General features: G+C 33.6%; 1 protein-coding gene across 2 annotated transcripts in view; it reads left to right on the top strand.

Moving 5' to 3' along the window:
• Positions 1–10,460, top strand: part of LOC131045294 (probable inactive purple acid phosphatase 2) — a 62,345-nt gene extending 51,885 nt beyond the window's left edge. For both annotated transcript variants that reach the window (XM_057978857.2, XM_057978856.2), the window contains one exon: positions 8,896–10,460. In XM_057978857.2, coding sequence (XP_057834840.1) covers positions 8,896–10,098 — 1,203 coding nt within the window. In that variant the 3' untranslated portion in view covers positions 10,099–10,460. The remainder of the gene's footprint in view (positions 1–8,895) is intronic.
• Positions 10,461–12,436: the final 1,976 nt, after the last annotated feature.

Genomic DNA, 12,436 nt, shown 5'->3' with positions numbered 1-12,436 from the left:
TTAACATTGGTTAGAATTAATAATATCTTGGAATACAAGTGATTTCATCATGTACTAAGTACTACGTCTCTACGAGCTAAATAGTTTTAAATAGACTGGTTTCATTGAATCCATTAACTTAATGATTCAAACCTCATGCTAATAAATCAAAGAATGAAGCAAAGATTACTTCAAAATAATGTTTTTAACTACTGCAAAAGAATGCTTGTAAAATCTCGAAAGAAACAGATTATAATGGTAATGGATCATGCCTGGTTATTCCTTGAGAGGAAGCAGAGCGTGAGAAACTATTCTTCCTCAGCTTCACACTACCTGTTCTTCTGGATGAGCTACCAAATCTTCCCCTTTTCTCTGCAATTGCTATGCACTATCTTTTCCTAGCATACGTCCAAGACAACATCATGATGTTTCCTGAATTGGCTCCCCATTATATGGCCAGATTTCAAATGAGTTATACGATAGCAAAACCAAGAATCAGTTACCATGCCACAGTTCTCATAACACTCTAAGATATTTGCATTCCAATATACTATGAATTCAATCACCTCCACTGGATGCGGTGACAAGTAATGCCCAAGCTAATAAGTATGCTCGGCTCTAAAAATGCATTTACATGGAGAATCCGGCTTTAAAAGCCGTTTCCACAATGTCTCCCAAGATTTAAATTTTGAATTATTGAAATAACAGTTATGTATATATATTGTGACTAGGAATTTGGAATAACATATCAAAGGTTAAGTTATGCAACCACAAAACATAACAAGCTAAGAAATTAATCCTAATACATTCAATGAAAGAAGGAAAGACAAGATTTCAAAACAAAAGCGCAAACCACATGTAAAAATCTCCTTCCTTGACCTCCATTGTTTCTCTTTTTCCTCCAAATGTGTTGTGGATCTCACCTACAAAATGCAAGTGTGATAGAAGCAAGATGATAGCAAAATTTCCAGCGTGAGGATACTTGATATGTGGTTCCGATTATAGAAAAGATTGATAAATTTATAGAAGATTGAAGACAAGATTGGAGAATCATGATGGATTCAAAAAGATGGCATAAAGCGGCTTTTGATTGGGCATATCTCCTTTTTCGAATTTTAAATTGAGATTAAAGAGATATTTTCCAAGAAGATAAACCAAGAAAATCAGAAGCTGACTGGTTACTTCCATTTTCAATTTTTAGGAAGATATGATAATGATTTTTGAAAATCATATAAATCAGATGACAACATACTTTCCATTTTCGAAAATTGGGAGAATATGAGAAAATAATTTATTTAAATTGGATAATGATTTATTTTAATTTTTAAGTCATTTTCTCGTTTTATTGCCATTTTTTGAATTTGGATGAGGATAATTAAAAATTAAATTAAAAACAAATTAAGATTTGTTTCCATTCTTGATTTTTGGAAGAAGATAATTAAGATTTTATTAAATAAATAAAAATTTATTTAATTATGATGAAATAATTAGCTAATTTAATAATTTAAAGAAATTATTCAATTATGAGAAAAATGAAATTGAATTTAATTAAATAATAAAAATTATTTAATTAAAGTAGGATTGAACTAATCAAATAATAAAGATTATTCAATTAATGTTAGGAAATGAATGATTAATGATGAAATGATTTAAATGATTAGGAAAATAGAAAATTTGAATTAGAAGAATGATACTTGATCAATTAATCGATTAGGGCAGAAATGTTAGTAAGTTAGTGTGCACAAGCATGGTGCAATTTTTGGGTGTCTACATATATATATATATAGATTAACACAATTGATTGAGTACTAAGATACTCCCAAGCTCGAATTCATTTATTTATTTCAAGTCAAATTATATGTCCATGTTAAAAGATCTCAATTTAATATTGAAGATTATTAACATAGGAAAAACGACCTTGGCCTGACCATCTAGGCTTAACAAGATCTCGACATCTAAACGTCATAACACTGACTCAACACTAACGACTCTAGGGTGACAAAGACAAACCCTATTTAGGTTACTTATCTCATTAATCCTGGTATTGATGGCAACTTTGACCTTTTTCCCATGTTTGTGCCCTTCTCCTTGATGATGCTCTCCCTCCCTTCTCGGAGGGTGATAGAATTTTCTGCATCCACTTAGACACACGAAAGTAGTTAGAGATAATCTTTTTACCATTCAAAGTATCCACAAAACAAAGTATTAATTGCTCAAACCATTATTCATTCGTTCATAAAAATTCATCAAACTGATTTACACAATAAGCTTCACATAACATCATCATATCTATAATATGCAAATAAGCAAAATGAAATTGTTCATGAAAGAGGGATGTAACAGGATGGGACCATTTGGAGTACTGTCTTTCTTTCTGTTGGTTTGGGATCGAGTGGATCCTTGAGAGAGTCCAGATGAAAAAAATGTTATTATATGTAGTACTTGTGGAATTGAAACGCAAGGCTATTATATAATGAAATTACGAAAAATTCTCATTGCAAGATCCTTTATTTTCCACTCCCTTATAACCCCATCTTTACATGACATCATTTTATGTGAGTTTGGTATTCCCACTTGTTTTAATTAACAATCATCCCTCATATTTACCAAGAGATAAGGATCAGTGCACTATTTTTTTTTGAAACAGGTTGTGGACAGTTGCAGAAAGACAAAAAAATAAAATATATAATGTGTACATGCTTTACCAAGACATGAGGACAGGTATGCACTATTCAAAAAATAAAATACAAAGATTTGCAGAAACATCAAAGTACCAAATGCAAAATTGTATAAAGAAAATTTAAAATATTTTATAAACAGCTTAAAACATGTGTTTGATATTGAACCACACTAAATGAAAGGTCACGAGATGCAAGAAAATAAGATAATTCAAGTGCTCCCAAACAAACTTCAAATCAGAAACTTTTAGCTGCTAGAAGGGTCCTAGAGAAAAACTTTTATTTCATGATGTCAGAGATTATGTAAATTTTCTAAATAGTTATTGCTTGTACAATTTACTATGCGTGACAGCTTTACCTACCTGAATTGTCAGCTATAATTGAATCAGGTGATACTGGAGTTTATTAGGTTAAGCGACTATCATGGAGTACCCCTCTTAGCACACAGGACCATTACACTTAGCAACTAGGAACATACTCATTTCGAGATCTTAGTCCACTCACTTATTACTCTATCTTGTCTTTATGGCTCCAAAGATCAGAGTAGTTTAATGCCCATATATTAGGATTTTGAACTGTAGCAGCAAAAGAAGGGTTATTGTTTTCTGTGCCCTGATATATTGTCTCCACATGCCATCATTTTACTAGAGTTTATTGGCCACCTCTTGTTTTACATCCACAATCATCCATTATAGTTTCAAAGACAGGAGGACAGGTATGCCATTTTATTCAAAATATAGGACATGTATGTTAACATCTTAAAACACATTAATATTGAAGCACAATAAATGGAAGGCCATGAAACAGCAGAAAACAAGCAGCCTCCATAAGGGACCTAGAGAGAAACTACTATTTCATAGTGTTTATATTATGGAAATGTTTAAAATAATTACTACTCGTACACTTAATTACATATGGCATTTACCTAAATTGACAGCAATAACTGTGTATACTCTTGAAGGCCCTTTTCCAAAAGATGATGAGTATAATGAGTTCCTTCTTGATGATTAATTATTAGAAACAAAAAAATACAATTACAAATCTGGTTATTGTAATGTCCCCACTTCCTGAGTGATCTATCAGGATGGAGATTCACCTATCATTCATCTCCACAGGTGAATTTAGTGGTTGGAGATGAGTTGCTTACCAAAGGAAGTTCTATACTAAGTCATTTTTATGACTTTGGTAAGTTAATAAAATAACTTTATAATTTAAAGTTATTAAAGTTACTTTTTCTAAAAATAAAAAAATAAATAAGTTATAAGATGTTATTCAACAACTTTATGTTTTCACCATGGCACCTTTTTCTAAGTTGTTTTTTAATCAAAAGGTGGCCCCACTTTAATGATGAGCTTACCCATACTTGGGCGTACCTTTTTGGAGGTTTAAGATTCCATGGGAATCTTTCTAAGATGCCATGAGAAGTTCGAATTAGGGTTGGAGAGGTAAAAAGAAGGTTTGAGGGTAATTGGAGAGTATTTTGAATTTTATTTTTACATCTAATTTTGAAGGTTCAGGTCTGCAATATGGCAGAGAACAGAAAATTGGAGACGGTACCCTCTGATTTGTAGTGGAAGGATGAAAACCCTTTCATTGTGACACCACATGGGAGCTATATCAGCTTGCATCTGACCAATAGAGGGTCAAATCAGCAAGCATTTGTCAGTTACAGCAGTATAGGAGGCAACCGATCAGATCTGGGCAAGGTTCCATCAGCAAATAACAGATTTGATATTGTTTTATGCAGGCTGTACCTTTCCCAGCAGGACCGTACCACTTACTTTGCCTGGGGAAGCCAAATAAATAAATTAAGGGTTAATTAGTTGGTTTGAGTGCTCAGATTATATTGTTATCAGCACATAAGAATAATCCAATAGCTTCTTTGGTGGAGGGACGTCAATTCTGATCTACAACAACAAAACAGTGGGAAAACTGGCTAATTTTGGAGATCTTGCCTGGCGAGATTTCAGGATTCATACCAGACTTGGGGTTTCTTTATCAAAAGGTTTTAGATAATTATCCTAGAGTGAAATAAAGTCATTTGCAGCTATTAATAGCAGCTAGAGGTGCTTGGTTTAGTCATTCCTCATTCCAGGCTTATATTCCACCTTCAAACCCCAGCGCTGGACTTCCGGTAGGCCTTAATTGGCTTAGTTTGCTAAGAATAGACATTTCAAATTATATGTACTTGCTGCAATTAAAAATCAGAAGTTTGAATTTCATTTCCAACTCAATATTTATTGTATTGCATTTATTAAATTTTCATGCATTGTCAAAACTCCAAAAAATAACAAAAAATTGAAAAACCACAAACTTCCAAAAAACACTTTTCGCTGGTCAAAGAATTTGAATCTGAAAACAATCAGCAGTGTGGATAAGATTTCTAGTCAGGGATCTTTCAGTTATGCTGCAGTTTGTTAAGACAAACTTGTAGCATGGAGTTCCCGCTTTCCCATTTCAGTAAATTCACAAAGCTTCAGTACATAGACATTTTAAAGCTTGTTGTTTTCTCTTTTTAATAGAACTGCTTTGGGCTTTGATAAGAGAATTCTCTTCTATTAAACATAGACATTTGCATTAAAAAATCAGCAAGATACATGCCTGTTAGTATCTTCCATTGGCTCTATTAACTCCAAACTTCCATGACATATTTAAGAAAGATATCTTAGAAGCTTTTTGATTTTCATTGGATGTTTCTGGCATAAGGAGATCTTCTCATACTCTCTGAGGTGGGGATTCATCATAAATATGAATTTCATTATCGTGTTACTTACCCTTTATGCAACTGACGGAACAAGGCATTATTACTTGTTACACCAAGGCTTCATCACTCTGCAAACATATTAATGTGGAAATTGAGAGGCTGTTCAACTTGTGAGAATCCAATCAAGGCTCCTTACTTGATCAACAGAGGTATTGTATCTGATAATCTGTAGGGCCTAGTTGAAGAAAACGTAGATTGAATGAAAGGAAGCTCTAATAAATTTCAGCATTACTTTCTATTTTGTTTGCACTTTTGAGGCAACATTATCTGCTCTTCTGCATACATTAGGCTCCAAGTAACTTCTAGCCTTGGTGTTCCTTTAGTACATCTTAGTGTATGTTTCTACTAGCTAAGTGCCAAGATGGATACCATGTTTAGAAAAACCTGAATCTTAATACCCTTTTGTTTTCAGATTTCCTATATAAATTATTTTCAACCATTAGCTGAAAGTTTTATGATTATGCAAATAATCTTCATGGGCTCTTGATGATGATTATTTTCAAATAAATATTATTGGAAAGGTCTGTTTGATCTGTAGACTGGGCTGGACATTCCACACACTCAGACCTCTCAATGCCCCTTAACTTCACAAATTTGTCTGTACAATGGACTTTATAATGAAAGAGGCATGTATAATAACATAAACATCCAAAAATAAACAATGTGGAATAAACACACGCAGTTACTGCTGGAGAAACCCTCAACTGGGAAGAAAACTCCAGGAAGAGTGAGTATAACTCCTCATGCCTTGATGGCCATATAATGTCTTTTTGGCCATACAAATGTTTTCAACATACAAATTAACACTCTAGACCTCTCAGTGTCCCTTAACTTCACAAATTTGTCTGTACAATGGACCATAATGAAAGAGGCATGTATAATAACATAAAATAGAGATCCAAACACAAACAATGTGGAATAAACAAGCACAAATCTGAAACAACACACAATTACTGCGGGAGAAATCCTCAACTGGGTAGAAAACTCCAGGAAGAGTGAGTATAACTCCTCTCGCCTTTTTGGCCATACAATGTCTTTTTAGCCATACAAAGGTTTTCAATGCTATTTTGGCCATACAAGAGCATCTTCATGGAAATTATGAGCTCCCTACACCTGCAGTATAAGCACCTCTAAGACTCTGCAACAACCCATGCTATAGACCTAAGAGAATATGGAAAACATACAATCAAACACAAATGAACAGGCACAACTCAATATTGAATAAAATAGGGACCAATATTTTATTGCGAACAAAGATTTGACAGAATGACACAGACAAATGCTGACTATTGGCTAAACCAGAAACCAGTAAATCTATATCAAAATGAACGAATTAAAAAACTAATACTAACAATAGCAACAACTTAAGATTCAAGAGAAGCAAACCACTTATAAGTACACAAAGTCAGTTGAAAGATGTTTTTTAATTCATAGTTCAACACCTTTATTGTAATTTACTTATCAAATTGTTACACAAAACACAATAACTCAACTTCAATGTTTGAATGACAATCTCTAGAAAGTTAGTCTGAATTCAACTATCATTAATAAATTATGTGCATAAATCACTTCTTTATAAGCTCTCAAAGGCTAGCTCTTAGGGATTAAAAACAATTAAGTATTCTAAAAAATTATTGCTTTTCTCAGAAAAAATGGAAATAAATCTACTTTAAAAGCAAGCTGATCTAAAGTAATTGATTAAATTCAAAAGCCTAAAATAGGCTCATATCTATTTCCTACAAATAGCCACCAGTAATGATGACAACCGCCAAATGTAGCCACTACTAAAAATAGAAATGTGGCACGAGTGACTCTAAAGTCTGAAGCAACTTTGACTTGAAATTTTTGAATCCACCAAAACCTCTGAATTCTGAAATATGGAAAACCTTTCGGAACTTCTGGTAAGTTATCGAAATCTTACTACAGCAATATTTTGATATTGTGAATACCTTGGTGGTTAGAACACTTAGAAGGCAGTATGTATGCAATTTGTCATGGTCAAACCCTAAAGAAAATCTGCCCAAGCAAACCATAAAAGAGTGACTTGTGGAATCTCTAAAAAATCTCAATATTGGAATCTATATATAAAAAGCCTTTGTTTCTGTGTTTATCTTCTGACCTCTTCATATTGCTGTTGGAACAGAGTTGCTAACTTGGAAAGGCTTCTAGAATAGTGCAAAAAATGGGCACATTTTCTATCATGATACAAGTGGGGTCGAGGGGTAGAGCCCCACCACCAAACCCACCAAGCCCAAATTAAGTCTTTTGAAACCACACAAACCTTCATTGTGCACACCATTTTGACAATTTTATTTCTATTTTTAAAATTTAAAGCATTGGTTTTTAAAAAAAAATGCTATTTTCTTATGGGGATGCCTGATCGTCCCCACAACAGTCATCCCCGCCCATCCTGGGCATGGTAGGCCATCCCCTTTAATTTTTTGGGATGCCCCCAAGTTTCCGGGACATCCCTTGCTTTCTTTCCAATTTGGAGATGGTCCAGGATGTCCCCTAGGCATCTCCACATCCTTTGAATGTTCTAGATATGGGGGATGCCCCAAAAAGTGTTGGGGATGTGTCCCCATGTTTCTTTGAGAAGTTTTCTTTTAGCTAAATAGCCATGAGCAGGGGATCCTATCAATCAAAGTTACCTAGAAGTTGAACCTAGCCCAGTCACACTTCCAGAGGTTTGAACCTTGGTGGGTGGCATAATCAAGGAACATACCATCATCCTCACCAACTGAGCAAATCTCTTCTTTCTTTTGATACAGTCTTTTTAAAATTTTGATTGAATTTTATAGCAAAAATGCCTAAATATGGTATTACAGCCATCAAATTTAGGCCCTGGGCAGAACCTGCACTGAACCTGGTGAAGGAAAATTAACATAACCTGAACCTGTACTCCATGCCTGAACAGGCAATTTAGTCTTTAAGTTAACAAATAAATCACTAGGTTTTTCCATAAGTTTTTTCTCAGTTATCTGAAAGTATGAAGATTATGCAATACTGTTCAGATTTAGGTTATTCAAGATCATAATTTTTCAGGTGATTAGAATTCAAAAATTCTTATAAGACTATTATGTTACACCAGTTATGTTTTTGTTAGGAAGCTTTTCTAAACATGGTTGTGAAGGGATTCACATGGTAACTATGGGCGATGATATGTTACTCTGACAAAATCACAAGTAGAATCACCTTATTACTGGCTTCTTGTATAAATTTTGAGAATTTAACTTTGAAAAATCTGTAAAAATCTCTTTGCTTTAGATTCCTTTTTCATCTATGGTTTTAATGCTTGCAAGCAGTCTTTAGTAAAGATTATTCAGAAATCATATATTATTTTTATATTTATAAATAAACAAGACCTAAGTTCTTAAATGCTTGTTCCTCAATATTTTCTTATTTTCTTTTCATTTTCCTATGCTTTTTGTTTCAGAGATGAGTTTATTTTAGGGAGAATTTTTCATTTGACAGGTTGGAAGCGATCAAAGTGGTTGGAGTTTGATTAAAAGTTTTATATCTCGAGACAAAAATTCAGATGAAACCATTGCCTTCCTTTTTGGTGACATGGGAACGTCAGTTCCGTATAGAACTTTTCTCTGGACCCAAGAGGAGAGCAAGCTTACGGTCAAATGGCTAAAACGTGACATAGAAGAACTTGGAGATAAGCCTACATTTATTTCACATATTGGTGATATCAGCTATGCCAGAGGTTATGAATGGTTATGGGATTCGTTCTTTACTCAGATTGAGCCTCTTGCATCCAAGGTTCCATTTCATGTTTGTATAGGAAATCATGAGTATGATTGGCCATTACAACCATGGAAACCTGAATGGGCAAGTAGACTTTATGGCACGGATGGTGGTGGTGAATGTGGGGTGCCTTACAGCCTGAAGTTTCATATGCCCGGTAATTCTTCCGCTCCCACTGGAACTGCTGCTCCACCCACCAAAAATCTCTACTATTCATTTGACTTGGGAGTTGTACATTTCTTATATATATCCACTGAAACAAATTTTTTACGTGGAAGTGATCAATATGCCTTCATAGAGCAAGATTTAAAAAATGTTGACAGAAGAAAGACTCCCTTCGTAGTTGTTCAAGGTCACCGTCCCATGTATACAAGTAACTATGAACTTAAGGATGCGCCCCTACGCCAAAAAATGATTGAGCACTTAGAACCTCTTCTAGTAGAGTATAAAGTCAATCTTGTCTTATGGGGTCATGTTCACAAGTATGAGAGATTTTGTCCAATAAAAAACATGTCATGTGGAACCCTAGACAATGGTGCCAATCTTCCAGTGCACGTTGTGATTGGAATGGGAGGGCAAGATTGGCAACCAAAATGGGAGCCTAGGCCCGACCATCCAACAGATCCAATCTTCCCGCAACCTGCTAGGTCCGTTTACAGAAGCAGCGAGTTTGGTTATACAAGACTGTATGCAACTAGGGAAACGTTGACACTTTCTTACATTGGTAATCATGATGGACAGGTCCATGATGCTCTAGAGATACATCTAAAGAATAGCACAAAAGCTTTCTCAAACTGGATTTGGTTCCTGAAGGCGAGCTCTTTATTTCTGCTAGGAACTTTATGTGGTTTAATTGTTGGATATCTATTGTACTCCAAAAAGGAAAAAATTAAATGGACAGGGCTGAAAACCAATGAATTCTGATGGGAATCATGTGACAAAAGCATAAAAGACGAAAGGATCTATACATCTATGTCAACTTTATTTACTTTGGAAACGACAAACTGAAGTATTTGTATGCTTGTTAGAAGGAAAATGCAAGCTAACATGTCAGGCTGAACCATTTGTATCTTGTGAATGAAGAATTGGTAAACTTAAGAGTACCTAAGCTGTGTCCAAAGTCTATTTATGTGAACCCATGAACTTCTGATGCATCAAAAAGCTCTTGTCATTATCTTCTTTGCACGAGTATGATGTAAATAATTTGTAACTATAACAACTATTTTTCACTGAGGGTCTTTATATTGATTTACATAAGCCAATTTATTATTTTCTTTGAGCTTTTTCATGATTAGCATTTAACGTAGATTCTCTATAAAATGGATCAAGAAGTATACATTGTTAGTAGTTTGTACATTTGACTTATACTGTTGCAGTCACTCGATCTCATTTCTATCTTGGCAATGGAAAGCTATGTCTTGTTGTTCATCTTGTCTTTGAATCAGTAGGGATGGATATCAAAGATGAAAATTGGCAAACAGCACAGTTGAACTGAAAAATCATCAATGCAAGTATTGAACGAACATGAAATACCTTGAATAAATTTTCATGAACAGATAAATGTATTTGAAACGATGCTCCATCTTTGCCCCTCACTTGTCATCATAGAGGAGTTCAGTTTCTTCAAGTATCTTTTCAACATTTGGCATGAAAACCCAATGACGAGGGGATTGACAGAGATGGAGTTGGGTTAGGCTCGGAACACCTTCTGCATCATATATTATGGGATTAAGACTACTTGTTAGTTTGATCGTTAACGCCATGCACCCGCTTGGTGATCATAGTAGAGGTCTATAATATATATTAGTAGAGACGATGTACTAATTCGATGATAAATCCTTGCTTTGTAAGAGTGGATGCTTACAATGAGAGTTCTGTTTGTTTTAAACTGTATTCTGATATGTCATGTCTTAATGTGTGAATATCTATTACCATGCCTTGAGTGCTTATTGTGTGTCTCTGCACGGATAAATAGATGATTTCTAACATAGTGCCCATTGCATGCCTCGTGCGAGACTGTCCCAATAGGTTTTTATAGTATATATTCCGACTCCAACTAAGCTCTATGTGTGCTAGCTAGAAAATTAGCTCACTGACAACCATATGCAAATATGAAAAGAGACTTTAATTTAGTCTTGATATAAGATAAAGGATGCAGACAGACTTAAACCATATCACATCACATATCACATAACAATTCATAACATAGAGACTATGAACAAGACTCATCCATTAGGTGATGGATTTCAAGATCCCGTGAAGAGAATCTTTTACGCAGAAGAGCAATCATTGTACCATCAAATGTTTGGTGGGAAAAATTAAATATAAAAATATAAATTAATTTAAAATTTTGTTCTTAGTATTCATTTAAGCCTAATTAATCGATTTTTTGCAATTATAAAGTTGAGATTTATATTTTTAAATTAGAAATTATTTAGTACAATATGATTGGATGAAAAAATTTGGTGTTATGGGTGCAAAATTATAGGACTATAGATTTTATAGGCTTTTTAAAAGATTTTGTATATTTGAAAAAATAAATATCTATTTTAAATAAATTTTTAAATTTTTTTTTATTGATAATCTTGTAAATAAAGTGATTTTTCTAGAAAAAATATATAAAACATAATAAAATTTATTAATTATTCACACCATTTAAATAAAATAAAATAAAAATTTAAAGAAATAATTAGACTATTTCATTACAAGTATTAAACAACAAATATTTCTTTTAAAAAAATAAACCCAAGAATGTATCTTTTATAATTATAATTTTGTATAATTTTTTTTAAGTCATTCTATTTTTTATTAATGCTTTTTTAAAATCATAATTTTATTTTTAATCATTTTAATATATACAATAACATTTAATCATAAACTTAAATATTTTTCATTTAGTCATTAGAAAATACCTATTTTCACTTTATTGTTTTTTTTATTATCGGTAATTCATGTATTATATTGATTAAAAAAAGATACACATTTCAAAATATCAAGCCCTCAGAATCGGGCATCTTCAGTTTATCCCTTTACCTCCCTTAGATACAAAATTACAAAAAGTGCATACCCCTTTCTCGACTACGCCTATGGTATATCGACATTCCAAAAAACATAAAAAATAGGGCTTTTTCCGCCACCTCCTAACCCTCCTCCACCATTGCTTTGCCTTTCTCATTTTTGGCCACCATTATCACTGCATTCTGGTTCACAATCTATGGGTTGACTCTACAACTGAGAGGCTCTCCTTGTAGCAAGACTCGAA

The sequence above is a fragment of the Cryptomeria japonica genome, chromosome 3 (assembly GCF_030272615.1).
Source record: "Cryptomeria japonica chromosome 3, Sugi_1.0, whole genome shotgun sequence".
In the NCBI taxonomy this organism is placed as follows: Eukaryota; Viridiplantae; Streptophyta; class Pinopsida; order Cupressales; family Cupressaceae; genus Cryptomeria; species Cryptomeria japonica.
The sequence above is the reverse complement of the archived record's forward strand: the minus strand, read 5'-3'. Positions and strand labels throughout refer to the sequence as shown.